The 20,821-nt window shown below is 41.3% G+C and overlaps 1 protein-coding gene across 3 annotated transcripts; it reads left to right on the forward strand.

Moving 5' to 3' along the window:
* Positions 1-1,389: 1,389 nt before the first annotated feature.
* On the forward strand, positions 1,390-18,921 carry PLEKHS1 (pleckstrin homology domain containing S1). Of its 3 annotated transcripts, none has more exons than XM_068198083.1 (15): positions 1,390-1,581; positions 3,146-3,280; positions 3,707-3,798; positions 3,890-3,996; positions 5,392-5,526; positions 6,710-6,785; positions 7,449-7,556; positions 8,215-8,310; positions 11,361-11,471; positions 12,456-12,571; positions 13,934-14,143; positions 14,369-14,470; positions 14,839-14,974; positions 15,736-15,827; positions 17,499-18,921. In XM_068198083.1, the coding sequence occupies exons 2-14, from the start codon at positions 3,232-3,234 to the stop codon at positions 15,802-15,804; spliced, it is 1,407 nt and encodes a 468-aa protein (XP_068054184.1). In that variant the 5' UTR covers positions 1,390-1,581; positions 3,146-3,231; the 3' UTR covers positions 15,805-15,827; positions 17,499-18,921. The 3 variants fall into 3 exon arrangements, with proteins under 3 accessions (XP_068054184.1, XP_068054185.1, XP_068054183.1); XM_068198084.1 differs by lacking the exon at positions 1,390-1,581 and adding an exon at positions 2,463-2,675 and having other exon boundaries at positions 3,737-3,798; XM_068198082.1 differs by lacking the exon at positions 1,390-1,581 and adding an exon at positions 2,464-2,675.
* The last annotated feature ends 1,900 nt before the right edge of the window (positions 18,922-20,821 follow it).

Here is a 20,821-nt window from a genome sequence, read left to right on the forward strand (position 1 = left end):
TATATCTGCATGTTTGTCACTTGATCTGGTAAAGCAAAAACCAACCAAGATATATCCCAGTCCCTTTCTCTTTAAGGAATGCAGGTGGTCTCTGGCATCTTTTCAGGAGGACGTTTACAGTGTCAGGAGAAAGGTAGATTAGAAAAGTAATTTGGCATTGGGTGACTTGGGTTGGACAGGCCACGTCCTCTCTCGGAGTAAACCAAAGTTAATGGAAGTATTTTATTGGAAATACCATGTTCCACAAGTGCTTAATCTTGCCCTTTATACAGTAAATTGTACAGTGCTCTAGCAGTGCATGTGAAAGTGTTCTCCCTGCTGCTTCTGCCAAATAGCTGCATCTTAAGCTATTTTCTAGAATTAAGGATGTTCCTGGTTTACCATGGCCAGCCACCATTTCAGTATTTGTTACTTCTCTAGAGGCTCTTTCATGTCTTCATAGTTCATTAGTGTTATTTGCTTGAGGTCTAGCCTGTTTTTAAATTTCTCTGAACGATATTCCCCTGTCTCCAGAACTGTCCTTCAGGCCAGTTCCAATATATGAGATATAGAAAGATCAGCATAAAATACCTGAATACACTGCCAGAGAAGAAAGTAACATGGAAAGATTAACTTAGAGCAGAAGTGAAATATAAAGATAAAAACATCCCCTTGTGTAAGTACCAGGATCTCCGCTACATGAGCATTGCTTTAGGTTGTGTCCAGAAAAAATTAATAGTATTTTAAAAGAAAATTGTGCACCAACATCACCCCTGAGTGGTGATACTGACACAGCTGAGAGCTGTGCAGCCCATGAGCCTGAAGGAACCCACTCAGAGTGAGGAACCCTTGACCCATTCCCTCCAGCAGAGCCAGGTTGCTGAATAGTGATTTAAAAGTTGCAGGGTGTTTCAGCTTTTTTCCCTGATCAAATTTATGACTATTTTCTATTGGAAAGCAATTCCATTGCCATCTGCAGGATTAGCCAGATGGTTTAGTGTGTAAATCCACTTTCATTATTGAAACACTGAATGTTTCTGGAGAGAATCCCAAAAATCCACTTTCAGCAGAGACTAACTGAAATTACCTTGTCATGACATAGGCAGCATAAGAAATCCTGCTTCACCATTGTATATTTAACGAAATGCTGTTTCAATTTATGGTACTTTTATGATCTTTTAGTGTTCTGCTTTATATTCCAGCCATGGGTGGATATTATGCCTTAGAAACAGCTCAGGAAATGAAGGGACTGTTCAGAAAGTTGAACCAACAATACCAAGCCGGCTCCAGGTTTTTTTTTTCTGTGTGGGAGACATTTATCACTGCCTCAAATGTGCATATTTTTCATTGCTTCTAAGTGAATATTAATCTTCTGGATTTCCCCTTTCCACGGCAGTTTTTAGTTACTTCCCATGCAGAAACAGGAATTTCCTTGTGGGTCAGATTTCAGGTGTTTGTATTTCTACATGGACTATAAGAGGGCAGTCACAATGCAGGGCAAGGACTCATCGTGTTTTGCTGCAGGAGGCAGTACAGGGAAACTGGATTTACTTGAAGGTGTACTTCTCTAATAACTTTCTTCATCATGAAGACATTTTGCTTGTAAGTATTAACACAGTTAGTTTTCCTTATCTTGGAATTTTTTGAAGTTTTGTAATAGCTTTCATCGTAATGATTTAAGGCATTTTATTTGCATTTTGACTGAAATGTCTCATTGCATTTCAAAAGGTTTGAAGCAATCAAATCCCTTAATGCCTGGCATACAAAAATCTGAGGGGGTATAATCATGGAATTGGCATTTTCTGTTTTGAATTAGATGTAACCTGTTTACAATGTTGCTTTCTGTTGAAGAGACAATTAGATGTAACAATTAAAAACTTTTTCCCAAAAGGCAGAGTGAGATAGCACAAGTAATCTCACATTTGTCTTCCCACATGCAAATCTTGACTTTTGCTGACATCCAGAAGAGACTTTTATCCTGTCAGAGACTCTTGGAACATTGTTCTGTAGTAATTGCATCGTTTGCCAGTTGAGGTGGCTGTCAGTCACACTGAACAGAACAATACATTACCTTTCATTGCAACCCCAGGTGTGTGTCCCTACTACTGACTTTGTGTACAGTCATTTTTAGTTTTAGAAATTGCTTTTTTGTCCATTTATTTTTCTGGTAGGCAACGGATGAAAACTCTAAAAGCAAATTTCATAACAGTTTATCACGGCATTTGTACAACAAATCTTTCTTCCCAAAAGGCAAAAATTGCAAAGATTTCCCTGAAAAAAAATCAAAAAAATAGACAGAAATGTACAGAAGCCTCTGATGAACCTAAGCTTGCAGTGGTTCATTCCCATCTACAGCCTGGAACAGGAGGAATGAAGGTCTATAGCTTTAGTTGTGTCTCGGGGGTAAAATTCCATGTATAACCCACTCATTCCTGACCACCCTACTCCTGACTGGACCATGTTTACTTTTGGCACCACGGAGTGAATCACTGAAGAAAGAGAAACAGAGGAAAGCCCTTAAATCTCTTGCTGCAGCCAGGGTTCTCAGTTAAGAACCAGAGAACAGCACATGTAATCCTTCACATTTTCCCGGGAGAGGCTCTGTGGCTTCAGGTGGCACAAGAGGGTCTGTGTAACCTTGTAGGTACAACAACCTCCAGCCAAGATCTGATTTTGCAGGGAATGAGAGTTTTGAAGTAAAATAAAGGAAAACTTTTGAAAAGGCATTGCATTAATACGACAAACGTGCAAATTATTAAAATTGCCATAGTTTTATAATTCAATTTTCTACATATATTTTAAACTCTTTAGGCCAAGTTATGCCAGTTTTATACAGGACTGATCATACTGGCAAAGCAGTGTCAGAAACCTACATGAAGGCAGTATTCCCAGGTTACAGGTGTTGTGACTAGTGCAAATGAAGTTCTCTTGGCAGCCCTCATCACTTCCAGGCAAATCATCTTTTTGGCCTATAAAAGTGGATAATATTTGTTATTTGTAATTATGTGATTGTATTATAAAATAACAAATGTAGCATATAGTGTATAATTTAATGTGATATAAAATTACTTATAAATCTATTTAATAGTTATTATGGCTGTTTTATGTATTTTGATCAGCAGTATGAAAATTAACAGCTGTAAGATTTTTGTTATTTTGTCAACAGCAATTGTGTGTGCAGTGAAATGCTGCTCAGCAGCAAGCAAACTGAAAGGAATTAGCTTCAACATTTTTGCTCTTTTTGTTATCTGGATGGAAGAAACAATCAGGATGACTTCTACAAGTAAAAGAAATTCTGCAGGTACAAAATTTCTTACACTAAAATTTGTCAGTAGTAAAGTTGTGAGATGATCTATCCTTACCTGACTGAATGCCATCTATTAATTTCTTTCTGGGTGCATTTCAGATCACTAATTACGAAGCTAAAGAAGACCAGACCCCAAAAGTTAAATAAGATCAATTCAATAAGACAGCAGCTCATGATATCTTCTGAGCCCCAACATTTTCACTACCATTACTTTGCATTTTGGGCCAGTTGTCAGCATTAACATCAGGGAAGCAGGGCTTCTTGGGTCTGTATTTTATAGCCTTGATTTATGTTTGTCTTATGGCCATTTAAGCACAGAAACCCAGTGCTAAGCAACAATTTCCAATTCAAAGAGGTCTTTTTAAAGAGATTAATTGGCAGCATGTTAAGTAATGGTGCTGTTCATTTCTCTTTGATTAGTGAGAATTCAAAATACATTTTGCCCTGAAGGTGGAGTCTGCAAGCACGGACTCCTCATCAAATCACCACCTCCTCAACTCTTCAGCTCACAGGTATACTAGCTCAGATGAGTCATATTTCAGCAATCCCTCATATCTGCTATCCTGAATTTTAATGAGAGACAAATTGCTTTCTCTTTGGCAGAATTCCTGGAAAAGGCGTCTTTTTGTCCTGTCCAAATCCAGCACAGGGAATTACATCCTCAAGTATCTAAAAGGCCAACACGTGAAAGGCTCCATAGCTGTTGATCAGTATGTAGCTCAAATGCATCATCTTTTTTGTTTTAAGTCATGAATCAGCACTCTTCAATGGCCACTGATTGTACAAGCACTTGTTCCTGAGTGAAGTCAAGATTGGGTTCTTGATTCAAACCCAATGAACTCCACAAAAGAGTCCCTTGGGATTTGTCAGGTTTGGGTGCAACTATGATAAATATAGGAGTGAAAATACGGAATAGCTTTATTATGAGTGATTTGAGTGATTGTTGTGATGTATCTCCCAGAGAGATACCTGGCTTGGCTCCACGATCCCACAGGCTGTGTCCCTGCAGTAGAACACATTTTACCGCCTGTGAGAACAGTGCCATGCTTTCATTCACATGTGAATAAGGACAGGCTGTGCCACTCTCAGCTGTGGCACACACCCTTTCCCAGCTTGCAGCTTCACAAAGTGCTTTGCAGGTTTGTGCAAAGGTCTCCTGACTTTCTCATAACCCTTAGGGATGATTATGGTTGCTCACTGCCTCTTATTCTGCCAAGAGATTGCCCTGCTTGGCTCGTTTGGGTTGGTCATTTCCCCCCTGTCAGCACATGCCTACTGCAGCAAGACTGAGTGTCCCTGGCTTTGGACTGGCACCTTTACCAGGCCATGGGTGGTATAAGATATGTGCAAGGGAAACAGAAGATGTAATGGGAAATGTAAATATTTTCCTGTCAGATCTAGAGGTTAATACTCCAGCCTCCTGGAGTATTGTTAGGCAAGAAGGTCACTCACCACATTGCTGTTGTGCTTCTTCCATTAAAAGGATTTACATTGTGAAGCTTTCAAAAATATTGCAGCTTGCTCAGTCGTCTGTGGTTACATTATTACCATAATTATTGTTGTTATTACTTTTATTAATTTGGCTTCTTGGAAGTTAATAGAAGTAGTGCTTCAAGTGCTTCAAGTATCCATTAAGAGCACTTTTGTTTTTCTTTCCCTCTATTAAAACACTATTAATATACAATTAGTTTCAAATCAAATCTATTGTTTTATAGTGGTTAAAAAACTTCCACAAGAAGTTTTTCTTACTTTTGTTTCTTTTCAAGATTCTGAATTTAAAAAAAAAAAAAAAAAAAAAAAAAAAAAAAAAAAAAAAAAACCTTTTTCCAGAAATGAGGATCCATAGTCTGGGCACTTTGGAAAAGTTAATTTTATATATTTTGCCTGGAGATTTTCTTCATTGAAAGACTACCTCTTTTGAGTGTGTGCATTTATTTTCTTGAGCAATTTTTTCTGTGGAAAAATATTTAACTCTTCCCTTGCAGATCTCATCATATTATGCTGTGCTCAGAATAGAGTACGAACATGCACACCTAGATGTGTGTGTGTATTTGTATGTAACTGTGTAGAGTTATATAGGATGTTTCATATGGTTATCTTCACAGAATCATAAGTATTCAAGCTGGCATAAGTAATGCTGAAATTATGGAAACGGTGAGGAAGATGTTTAAATGCCTTCCTGAGCAGGTGATGTCCATCAGCACTGGAAACAGGCGTTACTACCTCATTGGGGACAGCAGGTGGGCATAGCACGATGTGCAAAAGCAGTGACAGTGCTGTTAAACTAATGTAGCACTAAGCTGTGCCCCAAGGAAGGGTCCTGCTCCTTCACAGCCACCCCCTTCCTTCTGTGTCTCAGCTACTGGTGGCACAGCTCTGGGATGAGGTGATTCAGCTGCCTGATCCGATGGAAAACAGCTTTTTCTATGGCATTGCCTCCCCTTACTCATGGCTGGGTTCATTTTTTGCTGGTCCAGGCAGGTGAGCTCACCTTCCCTGCAGCCACTCAGTCACAGCACCCAGCATGTGGAAGCAGAGGGAGCACAGGGATGGCAGTGGCGATGGCAGTGGCAGTTCTTCAGCGTGGCAGTGCCATTTCAAACTGTGCTGGTCAGGGGACAGGAAAGAGCAGAGACCTTTGCCTGCTCACCCAGCAGCTCCTGGGAGTTTGAGAAGGTTCTGCTTCTCATGGATAAACCACAATATTGCCTGAAAACTAGGTTGTTAATCAAGGGAAGCAGAGTGGAGGCAAAAATTCTCCTGTAGGAAAACAGATCCCAGAAGTGCCGACTGGGGCTTTTGCTGCAGCAGAGGGGTGCAGTCCATGCTTTTTCAGCTGGAATTAAGTCCTGAACAGGGGCAGAAACAGTTTCTGTGGAGGTGATCAGCCAAAGCTCGGTTAGGTGAGGGAGGACGAGGTTTGTCACAGTGCTCCTGTACTGCTGGTTCCCAGCATCTCCTCTTCAGTTTCCCAGTCACGAGCGTGTCAGGGGGAATTTTTTGTTTTTTGCAGAAGAGCAGCTGATGTGTGAAATCCTGATAAGAAGAAAAACACATACCTGAGTGCTACTTGAGCGTGCCACCCAATGCCTTCCCCTGGGGTGTGGCTCTCACAGCCCACACTCGGTGGGAAGCCTTCCAGAATTAATCCAACTAAATCCACTGCAAGCATGAAAAACAGCTTCAACAGTCCTTTCATGGCGTGTTTCTCATCCTGACGGCCCAAATGCATTCCCAAGCCTTGTTAGCTCTCTGCATCTGGCTATAACCATACAAGAACTCTTTCCTGAAAGGCAGGTGCAGGGTTTTTCCTTGATCTCAGGAATTTTTGGTTTGGGCCCCATAGGAAGAAGAAGGTAGGCAAAAGAATTGCCCTGGTGTTTACCTGTCAGTAAGTTTTCACTCCTCTTGTTCCAACTTCAGGCAGGAAATAGACGATTGGGTCACTCTGATATCTTCAGTCTGCAGGGAGGACAAAAGAAGTGGATGCTGCCCTCAGGTGACATGTTACTGTACTTTATTTTAGAAAAAAAAGCCATTTCTTTTTTTCATTACAAAACTGTACAAAATAATTTTCCCGATCTTTGCCTTGCCAGTTGCCTCTGACCTTGGTTATTCAGAAATTCATTTTCATATAAATCCTGTACCCTGGCTTTATGCATCGAGCAGGCATTGCACAGTCTGTCTGCACGGGGATTGATTTTACATTGAAGAAATCCCTTTGAAGAGTGAGCTGTGTGGAAATGAGGAGAAGATTGATATTATGCTGCAATGAACAACACCTGTGATGCATCAGAGTGAAAACTTGTGTGTTATACTTAGTGGGTGCATTTCAGATATATTTACATGTTGTTTTACATCAGTCTGTCAATGTTATAAATCAGCTGGAAGCCCTGGTAGTTCAAGATCAAGCCCAAGTTTCTGCACCTTGTCAGCCAGCCAGGCCTGCCAGTTTAGACTCAGCACAAAGTACTCACACCCCTGCAGCTTCCAGACTGCTCAAAGTGCAAGTAGGGAAAATGTATGTCTGCCTGAAAAATGCCATGCAGACAACACCTCTGAGCCATTAGAAATAAAATTTGCTCTAGTGATTGTGTCAGTACATTTTAGCCCACACCCAACAGGTGCCTGTTTTCTTATACTGCTTTTCCCTCATTTCTAGAACCAAGATCTTCCAAATGCAGAAGTCAGAAGCCGGACTTCCTCTTTGCCATTATTCTTGGGTTCTGTAGATATGACCAGGCTTCCAGACAGGCAAAGCTACCAGCAGGTAAACAAATTCATAATGTCCTTATTAATGAGTCTGTGCCTAGGCATGACTGTGACATTTCTTTTGCATAGTTGGTTTTTTTCCATCAAAAGATGTTCAGAGTTTCTGCAGTGGGTACCTGGGTGGTCTGTCCTGGTGGGGTTCCTGAGTAGCACCTGGATGGTAACACCACAGAGTCCCCACAAGGGAAATACTTTTGAGCCAAGTCTGCATGTAATAAAGGCAGTGAGAGACAATACTCCTTGGCTGTCTCAACTGACAGGCCAATTTTAGTGAACATTAAGTAAACTCCTGAAGATTTGCTTTGACATGCCTTGGCAGAGGCATGTGATGATTGTTTTGGCAGCTGTTAGCCACATTCCTCCTGATTTGTGATTGTGCTTTTATTTATCTCTCTCTTTTTAGAAGAGAGTTCAGATCCAATTCCTCTCTGCCTTACTGACTTTCCCCTCAATATTTAAATAGAAGGGAGGGAAAGCATTGCTGCTGTCCCACAGCAATTGCAGTCCAGTGGCAGGGTGAAATAGCAGCCAAGGAATTGCTCAGTTTCTGCAGTCACAAAGCTCGGTGCAACTGGCCCAGCGAGAGGAAGCTGAATGTGGGTCAAGCACCTCCAGTGCATCTTTACAAGGAGTCACCTTTTTTCCTTTGTATACAGGAGAATGGTTCCTCAGAAGACAAGAACAGGCCTTATTCAGATCCTGGCCCCCATCAGGCTCAGTGTGACTCACCAAGAGGAGTTTTTCCAAGCCTGGTGAGCAAAACAAATCAAACAGCTCTTTCCTTGTTCCATCTGCAGAAGTGAATACTGGATTTTATCTCAGCTGGGTATCTGTGACTATAGATTATCCACCTACTTTCCTAGCACATCAAGTTGATTTCCACTATGAAAGCTTCCTAAGTATTTAGTCTGCTTTTTTGTTTACCACTGAAAATGATCTTCTGAAACTTGCTTGAAATACCTGTGTTCAGGGGTTTTGGAGTCAGAGCCTCAGAGTTTCTGTGCAGCAACTGCAACTTGTGGCAGCTCTCACAAACTTGATGAAGAAAGTTCTGCATTTGCACTGGCTGAGGATTTGTCCCTCCCTGCACATTTGTCAGCTGTGTCACAGTTGTTCCTAAATGCTTTATTTCTTCAGCCTTTGCCAGTAGCAATCGAGTCAATATAACTAAATTACAGAGCAAGAGCTTGTTAAATTGAGGCACGTCTTAGAACTGACCTTCTGTCAACATTAATATGTCTTCAAGTAATTTCACTTCCATATCCAGCGGGAGTGATTTGGAAAGATAAAAAGATGAATGTTATCTTGTATTAGTGGCTAAGTGTTCTGACCTGTGTTCCCTGAACTAGTGCCTGCAGCAGTTTTGCTCTGCCATGGATTGCTGCCTTTGCAGCAGAGTCAAGAGGACAGAAGGCACAACCAAGGCTCTACCACAGCACTCTGCAGCTTAAACCCATCTTTATTGACAGTTTATGCATTGAACTTTGACCAGGGGTGGCTGAGATACAGGGCAAAGAATCTGTTCTGCTATCACAGCTAACAGGGTGGTAAATCACATGCTGCAATCACCATCCTTGTGTATAGGCTGACAGCAAGTATGAGATAATTCAGCTAAATTTAGCGGAAAGAAGTGAATTGTTGAAACTACATTGCAATGCCATGGGCAGTCAGCATAGCTCAGCTGATGCACAGTACTTTATAAAGTTGCAGTAATTCAATTGTGAGTCTGAGCTCTGAAATGCAATGAGTTAACCCTTGGTCTGATTTTAACCAGTCCTGCTCTGGGTGTATGTCAAGAATTTCTTTGTGTCTCTTCCTTGTGCATACCTTTTCTGTCTTATTCATTAATTCTTCTCATACTTACAATGCCTCAGAGAGCAGGTATTATGTGCAGCTGTTCAGGCTAGGACAGGCTGACCATGAGGGTTAGAAAATAAGGAATTTGGATTTTAGCTTTTTAGCCTGAAGCAGAAGGAAGAGCACAAAGCTCATGTTTCTGTTTTGGCATATGTGAAAATAAATAACCTTGCTGTATAGAGAACAAGAAACAATATTTGTCCATTGGATAAAAATATTTCTCTTGCCTCATAAGTTTAACATCTGCTGACATCTCCAGACCTATTCTCTGCTCAGTGACATGCAGACAACTGACATCCTAATTAATCCCTTGTATTTACTTCCTTTTAGCAATGTGAGTCCCCATTTCAGGCTTCTGATGTGTTTTGCTTTTTATTGGTGGCTCCCTCATCCAGGCCCAGATCTTGAAAAGCCTTTGTTAAGTAGTTGTCACTCATGCAAACAGGATTCTCCATGTCAGTGAGTCTAGTCATGCTAGCAGGGACCCTGCAGGGATCTGGGGACCTGGTTCCTTTTCAACACACCTTTTGGAGCTACCAAACCTCATCTGACTCAGGAATTCAGTATCAGCTATTTTGATACACAGCTTTCAACATCTGAAATACATCAAAATTAGGAGCCCTGCCTTGCATCACCCTATGCTGTGCATTACTGTGTTGCAGGCAGCAAGGCGCCCTTGGGATCTGTTACACACCTGATTTTTTCAAAGAGGGATTCCTCTCTCTAAGGGCAACATGTAATTTTCCTTATGGAATTTATAGGTAACAATGACTCCGTTGTTCTCCAGGTGTCATTTCTATCTTTTGCTACAGCCAATTTTCTCCAGTCTACTTTCTCTCCAGTGTAAATCCATATTATAGTTCCACAGACTCTTGAAGTTTGTCCTGCCTCCCATGACATGAGTTGATTTTAATGCCATCTATACCAATAAGGAAAAAAAAATACAATAATCATCCTTAATTAAAATTCATTGCCGGTTTCTTCTTGTTACATGTAAGAAAGTAAATGGTTTAATTTACTTTACCTTGAAAATGGTAATATATTTATGGCATATTTAGCAATTATTCAAATGTTCACCATGGAAATTAAGGATGTAAGTGCAGAGATAAAAAACAGTTGCATAACAAACATGGCTTGGAGAATTGAACTGGGAGCTAAATACAAATTACCATACTGTTCACTATAGTGAAGTCAACAAGGAGACATAAATATAAATAATTTCTCTTTGCAACTTGAAAAGGTAAACTTGGTGGAGGATTAATTTCTCCTTGGCTTACCAAATTGCTTCAAACTTAATGTTTCAGGTATTTATGAAGACAGAATATCACTCAGGACACAAAGGATTCTGTGTCAGAGCTCCAGTCTTCTGCAGTATCTTTTTGTTCACAGAAAAGTATGAGATTATAAATTTCTCATTAGTCAGGGAAATCCCAAATTCATTCTTTATTTGATAGCAGTTAAAAGCTGCTTTAAAAGGACAAATACATCCCAATTCACCCCTAGATTTCCTACATATTTTCTTCTTAATGTAAGGACTTCAGAACTGATTGCAAAAAGAAAATCTTTTCCACACAAAAGACCCTAAATTCAAGCAGAATCATACACTAAGTGTTTAAAACACTTGATTTTTAAACAAAATATCAGGTTGTGATCATGAAATCAATTGCAACAGCCTGGTTGCCACTAATCCATCTATGAGAGATACTAATACCAGTGGCTGGTGTTTTCTGTGTGCATTGAATTTCAAAAATACAGGCAGGACCACGGATATAGAAACCTTGCTTCTAAAATAGGCTGGCTCTGAGCATATCTCACTTGAAGGAGAAATGTGGCTTACCATGTTTTTGTGAATATTTGCTGATTCTGTTACTTCTGCACACAAAGGAAAAATGCATGTTAATCTGTATAACTGAGCCTGTTAAATACAAACCCATTCTTTCAGCAGGATAAAATTCTGGGAAGAAGTGAGGAAAACCTGCTGTTGTCAGATCCAGAGGAAAACATCAAAAAGGACGAAGAAGATTATTACCAAACTCCCAGCAATGTTTTAGCTAAGGTAGGTTATCAGCTGTGAGTTCTGCTGGTCTGTGAACAGCTCCAAGGACACAGGAGACATTTAACGAGCCAAAGAGGAACTGGTAGGAGGAACCACTTGTACCTTGCAAAAGGAATACATAGATAAAGCAATAGGTAATAGAGTTTATATTTATACAAGAAAAAAAAATACACTAGACTCATTCAAAGGATCTTCCTGGTGCAAAGTGACATTTTCACAGAAACATTGCTGATTTTGTTGAAATTCCCCAAACTGTTTCATTGTTGATGACTTTTGCCTATTGTATAATGGGGTAAAGTTGTTTTTTTTTTCTGAAATTGGAAGCTTCATTTAGAGAATGTAACAGTACATTAGTTTTATGATTTTGAAATGTAATTCTGTTGAAACAGCAGTAAGCTTCATAAAAGCAATACTTTTAAAACACTGCAGTACATTTTGGTATCTACATTTCACAGTGAAACAAGGCAGCAGGAGAAATCATGCTGTTAATTTTATGCAAATTTTGATACACGATTTGGGAGGCTAATTTCAGGAGAAGATAAGTGGTCAAGAGAAGTGGTCAGTTTTCTGCAGAAGTCACAGACTGTACATCTGACTGAAGGACACTAACAATGGTGGTGTGGTCATATAATCTAAGTGCTCTAAGTCAAGCACACCCAAAGTACAATTCTCCTTTTTCAGCCTGCTTGAATTAAAAGACAACAGTTTTTTGTTGTTTTTTTTTTTTTTTTGGTGGTGGTACTTCAGAATATAGCTGGTCATGTCCCAGTCTGGCAGTGCCAATAGTTCCAGCATTAACTTTTAAGTTTCAAGCACCTTCCTAGCTCCCAGTTTCTGGGAATTGGCTGATTTGAGGAAACCCAGTCTATATTAGCCAATATGTTTAAACAGCATGAGCACTGAACAAAATAAGGAAATTAATGGGGGTTTCTTCTGTAGCCAGGGCAATCACATTAATGTCTTGTGTTGCTGTGTTTCTGACAGTGCACTACTGAATTATCAAAGCCTGACCCTACAGCTGAGTCTGATGTTCCTGTGCCAGAGAAGCCAGTGCAGAACAGCCCAGTAAAGGAGAACATTTATATGTCAATGAAGTCACTGTAAGTAACAACTTCATTAAGGTTTTGGAAATTAAATGTGGCACAGCAATAGAGATAGAGCTGACATCTCTGGTATTTGCATAACAAGATCTAGAGACTGCATCTTGTTTGAAAGAGTCCTTGTTGGGTCTTAGTTCACAAAGTTCAGCATTCATGGGAACACTGGAGTCAAATCCAAGCACATCAATATGAAATTTAAGCTCACACTGCAGACTCCTGCACTTACACAGGCTCTGACTATGCAATGCAGCACCTTTTGGTGACTCATACTTTTTCGGAGTTTTCATGACAACAGCTCACCACTTATACTGAGTCACTGCAGCCAAACTCCAACAGCCTTTCAGACAGGTGCTCTCCAAAGCAGGCAGCATTATCTAGAGGTTAAAAGAGAAAGGTAGAGATGGGGCATTAGCTCCCGACTTTTCCATTAAGGAGTTGTGTGGGTTAGGACACATCCTCCCTTTCATTTTGCCATGCAGAGAACAGCTCTCTTGCTGTGTGTTTTGAAGGTACAGTGTTTGCCACGTCAGAAAGAAGGACCTGAACTTTGTGTCACAGTTCTAGGTCCACAAGGAAACTTTACAACCTCCACAATATAGCACTGAATACTGAATAGAATTGTGCCTGCAGGGTGAAGCTCCTCCTGAGCCAGAGGAGTGGTCAGTAGCTGATAGCTGTGGCTTGACACCTACAGACAGTCAGATCTCAGGCCACAACTGGAAATACAGACCCACTAACCAGACAATCCCCATAGATTAATCCAAGCTTGTCTGTGTCTTTGGAACCCCCCAGAGGGAATAACTATAAAACTAGTTATAGTTATAGTTATATAACTATATAAACTTGTTATTCCCAGAGGGAATAGCTATAAAAACCTCACAAGGTTATGCCACCTGAGTTAAAATATACCAAGAGCAGCTTTTGCTGCTAACCCCAGAAGTCTTGTTTGGGGCACAATGGGGAGTCAGCTCCAGGCAATATCAGGTTTATCAAATAAAACTAAAATGAGTTCAAGTAGTTCTGAGTTATCACATCTCCCAAGGGACAGCTTTACATCCCTGCAGAACCCAGTACAGCCAAGGCCAACAATCTGTACTCAGTTTCTTTGTCAAGGCATGCTGTTAGCTGAAATGTTTCCAGGCTTAATAAATAGTTTTTGCATACTGAAAACGTTTATTTGAGATTTATGGTCCATTTTTAGAAGGGCTGTTTATTTTACTTAGGTTTTATTTTGTCCACTGGATATTCTACAAGAACTTGTTATTCTTTGCTTTATTGAGGGCTGCTTGATCCAGCTTCAAACACAGCAAGAGTGCCTGAAATTGTCAAACCCCTTAATTTTTTATCATCATTCCTCTTTAGTAAGCTGCTGGATGAGACATGCCAGCTCACGTGCAGACGTGATGGGCTCCCATCCCCTCCCAAATGCCAGAACAACAGTGCATGTCCAAGAGGCTTGGAAGCAGACAAAGGCACAAAACTCCCAGAAAGCAGCACCAGCCTGCAGCCAACCCTCCAGAGAAGGCAAAACTCATTACCCCTCTCAGTGGTTCACTTGTCTATACTGCTCAGGTAAGTGTCTTCTCCAGCTGGTTGCAAAGAAGACAGACATGTTCATGGGTTTCATCTTGCCAAGCCTGTCAGCATTCCAGAGGCACTTTAGTCATGCTTTTAGTCATAGCATTTAGTTTTAGGGAGTCTGCAAGGAGCAGGGTGTTGGACTCAATAATCCTTATGAGTCCCTTCCAATTTGAGCTCTTCTGTGATTCTGCGGTCTCTGATGTTTTTCTCTCACAGTCAAGTTACAGATGAGATGCAGCTGCAGAAACTGGATATTTTCGTACCCCTGGCTGATATTAACAATTACCTAAAACTTACTGAAGCAGCAGGACGAATATGGTAAGTCTGGATGTCTTTTGGCAGTGCCTGTGAGATGGGAATAAGTGACAGGCACAGAAGTGTTCAACTGCAGACACCCATGTGCAGTTTTGGCAGGGCAGAACAGGGCAGGGGCAGTGCTTGCTGGCACTTCAGTGATTCCTTCTGCTCTCCCCGATTCTTTGTGAACTTGAGTTTGTGTTTCAAATGCTGTTGTAAAGGCCTCCAAAGAATCCAGCACGCTGTGAAATAATTAGTGATGGTTTCAACCAGAACTAGATCAAGAATTTACAAAGTCATTGAACATGTGTGTAATTTCCAGAGGGCAGCCCCATAAATGCAACTGCCTGCATATCCTGTGTGTTTCCTTTATTGTCTGTCCTCCACAGCATTTCACAGTGGGCTGGTCCTCTCAGGCTGGGGTGTTTGTTTAACCATGGAGACCATGTGGTGGCTGTGAATGATCTGCAGCCCCAGGGTGTGGAAGAAGCTTTCTTCTTCATCAGCAGGTCCACAAGAAAGGAGGTAAGCTTGACTAACCTTGACTGAAATGGATCGAGCCAAATGAGAAAGCAATTCCCTTTTTTGCATTTCAAGAGGCTCTATTCAAACCAGTTTACTCTGGTCTAAGTTTGGCTTGAATAACTCCAGCACCAAGTATGTCCTCAGCATCATTCTGATGGTGTCTTGTATTCCTGAGCTGTGTGGGGAACACAGGGTCAGCACTGCAGAGTTTGAAGAAGAGTTTGAGCTACACCAAGAGATGTTACTGGGCAACCATAAACCAGAGTTACTTGAGTGTTTTTTGCCTAATGCATATAAAATATTGCAAGTTTTGGGAAATAAACCATTGCCTCCAGTAGCTGTGTGTTTGCTTATAATGGTTTGGGTACTGAGGGCAGAGCCCTGGACTCCTATGTCCTATTGCTTATCAAGCACTACACATCTCCTTGTGTGAGACTGTGTTTTTTGAAGAACATGGGGCATTTCTAAGATGTTCTTTAACCCAGCTGTGGTCCACAACGTGTTTCTGAACTCATATTTCAGTATTCAGGTTCATGATCCATTTTCAAACACATTCATATTTGAATTCTGCTGAGAAGACTGGGGTCATGAGATGCTATTGCCATCTAAAGAAAGGAAAGCCAGTCTCAGCAAGGAAAAAAAATACTTATCTCTCTTAATGGAGAATTTTTATTTAGCTAGTTCAAATACAAGTCAGATAATTGCACAAATATTGACCAAATATAACAAGATATAAAAATGTCCCTTTTTTTCTTTTTAAGGTAAAACTTACTGTGTGTAGGATTCCACATTCAGATATCTTCCATGCTAAAGGCTGCTCATGTTCCTGAAAAAAAAAGACCTCAATGATTAAGTAAGTGCCAAAACTCAAAGGAAAAGATCAGGGAGGAGAAGGTGATATATTGTACGTAGAGATAATCATCTTCTTGAGCTGCCAGACATCTTTTGTTGCTGAAGTACAAGGAACGGAGAATGCAGATTTTGTTTTATGTCCTCATAACTTATTTTGTGGCATGAATGGCATGTATTTGGCTTATATTTCTTGTTGTCATGTATTTCTGTTACATGGAAGAAAATGAGGGTCAGATAATTTACGTGACCTTTGCACTGTGCATGCTTTTCATTTCAGCAGAAAATACTGGTCTGTGCCTCTGCTCACCTCTTTACACTGAGTTACAATGGTTTATTAGTGAAGTCCTAATCACTTAGAGGTGGACAAACAGCCAGCATTTGGACTAAAGCCATGTTTTCCCTGGTTTCCCCTTAGCTACAGAAAGGCTCAAGTGAGCTAAGAGCTGCAGTGTTGGAGGAAAGGCTGGGGTATAAAATGTTGTGTAGTGATTCAGTGGGGCCTCCTTTTGTGTTATGCCCCCTCTTATGATATAGCCACAAAAACACATCCAAGGGATAACAGGAAGAAGAGCTGGCTGGAGAAAGAATGTGTCTGGAGCACCTTTGGGCTCACTGACAGCTCAGATAAGCCCTAAGTGAAAAAGGAATTAATGGATTTGGGAGAGAGAAGGGCTGGCCTGCTCTGTGAAAGGGTTCCTGGTAAAGACAGCTGGGAAAACCACAGAGAGAAATGATGTAACTGAAGGCATGTGCCCTCACCCCAATGCAGAGTTCACTGTTTCTCACAGAGAATGTTTTGATGCTACCAAGTAGTACCACAGGGATGTCACTGGTGCAGCAGGATTTCCAGAGCAAGCGCTTATTTGTTTCCCAAACAAGGATGTTTCCTGTAAGTATTTATTTGTGGATATGCCTTCCTCGCATTGGTCATAGAAACATGACCAATTTTCAGCTGATAGCACACCAAAAGGAAATTGTTAAGGGACTGCCTTCAGGAGTGATCCAGTGGATGCCAAAAGGGAGTTTTGTCCTGTCCTAGAGTGACCTCTGTTGCTTACAGCACCATGGTTTGACATGGCAGAACACATACCTGTGCCCTGCATGAACACACACTTTGTGTGGGCATTTTTACACACCCACACTGCTGTAAAACAGATAGTGTCAATATACAGTGATGTGGCAACAGACAGAATCACTGGGTTTGAGTACTGATCATTTTATCCTGCCAGATACAACCAAAATAACTCCTGGGTTTAGCAGGCACAGGATTACTCATATATATAAGTTTTGATTAAGGTGGATTTGGCTCAAAGGAAGTATTTATCCAGCCTACAACTGAATAAGGCCAAGCTGGCTACTATGGTAAGGAACTACACTTACTAAAAATCAGCATTGGTGCAACTTATTTCAGTAGTAAATTTGACAAATCTGCTGGACTTAAAAAAATCGTTATAAAATTTTATTCAGCTGAAGATGAAAATAGCATCATGTAACTCAAAACAGGCAAACAAAAATATGTATATAATCTATTCAGACTCAGCTCCTGTTCAAAAGATTAATTTCCAGCCTGAATGTTTCCACAGCCTGTCACTTCTGCTTTTGAGATAAGAGTGTTTGGGACATGCTTGTTTCTCAAGGTGGAAAGGATCACATTTTGATTTTTCTGTTTCAGTGGTGTTCAAAGGCCTGTTTGTGCTGAATTCTGCATAAATACAGAGGGAACTCCCAGTTCTGGAACTACAGAGGCTGAAAATGGAAGAAAACATTCCTTGGGAGCTCTGCTCCAAAGCTGCTCTGGGATTCCTTTGCTCTGCAGTGCTGCTTTGAGCACAGCAAATCCATTTCTGCCTAAGGAGCCCCTGAGGGATGGATGGCTGGCTATCACTGTCCAGGGCTTCTTCCAGCCCTGTAACTCTGTCAGTCTGCTAGGACAGTCCTCATGGCCTGAATCCTAAAATCACAGATCACCTACTTCAAGAGCATCTACTGAGAATGTAGTCCTCAGCCTTTCCTGGCCACAGTTTGCCTCAGCTCTTCTGAATTTTGGAAAAGGAAAGTCCAAACTTTTCTGTGTTGTTCCAAGACTGATCTCTTTAAAGATCTCTTTTAAAAATCAGGAAATTATTTTCAAATATTTACCCTAGACAATTTTTCCAGAAAATTAACATGATTTCTTCTTGCCCTGTTTTCAGTGGGCATAGGGAACATTTGGATTGCCACTGTCTGCAGAGAAATCTTCAATATGGAAGGTATTTTTAATACCTATTCTCCCTTCTCTTAGACCAAATATCCTGCATTCTTCCATCATTTTTTCAAACAGTTCCTGAAAATGGTAATGCAAGACAAACAACTTGTGTTTCCAGCTATGGATGAACGAAGGAGGTGAGAAATTGAAATTTAAAGAATTCAATTCAAATTACATTCAAAGAATACAAATTCTTTTTGAATTTCATCAAAAAGAAATCCAAAGCCATGAAGCAATTTCCTAGAACTTCATAGAGAAACATTTCTCCAACGAGGTGAATTAGTGAGGAAGATCCCCCATGGTGGTGGGAGAAGAGCCACCTCCATGGAACCTGCTGCTGAAGCAGATGTTGAGCACTGCATGCTGCACCTCTCAGCCATGGAAGAATGTTACTTTTGGACAAAACCAGGATTTGGTTAGATATAGCATGTACAGAATAATTCCAGAATATTTTAGAGAACTGGGGGATTACTTCTGTACTTTAGTAAACAGTTACAGATGTGTTACTCCATAATTGATCATTATGTCAGTTTGCACAATGCTAAATGCAGATAATTAATGTCACATATTGGCTGATTCATAACACTTACAAAGATACAATATGGAAATTACATTGGTACAGTAAATTCTGGTAGGGTGTGTGAAGTTGCCCACATATAATTAATAAATGTCCTAACAATTTACAACACATTGTATGCTGCAAAATACCTCATTTTCTCCTAACATGGCCCCTCCTTGTTGTACAAAGATTACCTGTGACTTCCCAGTAATCTGCAGCTGAGTCACTTAACAGCCTGTTTTAAAAAAGCTTCACTTAAATAAAGATTTAGGTTGTTTCCCTGGCCGTTAATTTGTGGCACTTCCTATGCTGCTCTCACTCATTAGTGGCTGCTAATTTTTCCCCCGTGGATTCCCAAACTTGAATCATGCTCTTTCTACTCCAGCATCTAACTACGAAGATGGCAATTGCCCAGGAGAAAAGCAAGTCCTGGAAGAGAGAGAAAGTAATGGTAAGGGAAGTCTCTGTATTGATGTGAGGTCATTGGAGTTAAGAAAAATAAAAAGTCCATTGAACAGAAAGCACAAACCAGACCACACAACCTTCACACTTCCTCCCAAGGGCAACACTCCTGAGAACTGGGCTTGGAGTCATAAAGTAATCAAGAGAGCACAAGTCCTGCAGGAGAATGAGTGCAGCCAGGAAACGTTGTCTGCCCACCCTGAAGTGAGCCAGAGACAAGCTCTGTGTAATGCTTAATTCTCTTATTAGAGCCCCTCCAGCCAGGGGATTGGAGGGATCTATATATGTAATAGGGATATCTAAATAAATACCTACATATCTAACAGGGATATCTAAATAACAACCAGACATACTTCAGTGTGGCTGGAATTTCTGCAGAGGGATGCAAAGAGGAGCAGCTGCAGCGAAGGAGAGTGATGATACCCTGCACACTGCAGAGAGAGTGGATCCGTGGTGAGCTGGGGACACCAGGTGCTTCATCTGTGTTTTGCCCCAGATTTTCTGGTGACCTCAGGAGAGCCATTCCCTCTCACACACTCAGTAAAATTCAAGGAGTGGTTTCAGACACATTTGCATCGTGCTGTCTCTTACCATGGTAGTGATCTCCAGCACCACATTCTATACTAGGAATTGCTTTAGCTCCCAGAAAATTCCTGGAAAAGCCTCCATCAGACCTGTATGTTACAGGCATGAGGGCGGGTTCATCGATGCCCTGTGCTATGGGGAGATGCTGGTTCCATGCCAAGGGAGAAGCCACCCTTGATGTCCTGCAGAAACTGGCTTACCTGAGTCCCTTCAGGGGCTCTGTCCTGAGGGAACACTGGGTGATGTTCCCACTTCCCTGCAAGGAACTGGCTCACAGCATCTGTGCTGCCCTTGGACAGCTGAACAGCAGGGACTGTGGAAGTCTTCTCAGCCACATGGATTCCTGCAGCACTCCAGGCCCTTTAGGGGACAAACTAATATTTACAAAGGTGTTTCCCTGCTGGTGCTCCCTTGGTCAGAGCAGGGGCTAGAAAGTGCATGTGCTGACTATCTGCTCTTGGGTCTCTGGAGATGACAGGGTAATCTGAGATGCTCTAAGGGCTTTTTTGGTTTGTTTCCCAGGGATGAACACTCCTTCTATGCACATGCCTTGCCATAGCCATCCACTTCCCTCCTGCAGGCTGCCCAGCAAGTCACTGCGAGGAACTTGGGGCATACCAGGCAGTTCCTAGAAATGGAAACTGGAATTTTGGATGTTCCTTTGGCCCCTTATCACCTTCTAATTTATTGCATCCCTTAAAGAATTGGAGAAGCCAGACAAGGTTGGTACAAATCTTTCATTCAGGAAAATCACTACGAGGACCCTCAGCGACCAGGAGCCCTTTGCTTGCTGCTGACAGCTCCTTGGTGGCTCCATCTTACAGCAGGACCAGCACTTTGAGGGGCACCAAGCTGCTCTGGTGGCAGCAGGACTGGACTTGCCACAGCAAGTGTCTGGCCATGTTCAGTTTTTCATCCTGGAGTGCCTGAGTTGATCTGTGCCTGAGAATTTGTTTTGTTTGTAACCCAGCAGTGGAGGATGAAATTGAAGCATTGGTGGGAGCATTAAGATCTTGGGTATCAGTGATGCTAATCTCCTTTTAAAATGTTGGGTGTTTGTGATGTTCATTGGTAGGGACATCACTGAGGTACATCCTTTTTTTATTTCCTGCCTCTGTAAGTTTTCCCAAGAAATCTGTTTCTG

This window comes from Anomalospiza imberbis, chromosome 8 (genome assembly GCF_031753505.1).
Source record: "Anomalospiza imberbis isolate Cuckoo-Finch-1a 21T00152 chromosome 8, ASM3175350v1, whole genome shotgun sequence".
NCBI lineage: Eukaryota > Metazoa > Chordata > Aves > Passeriformes > Viduidae > Anomalospiza > Anomalospiza imberbis.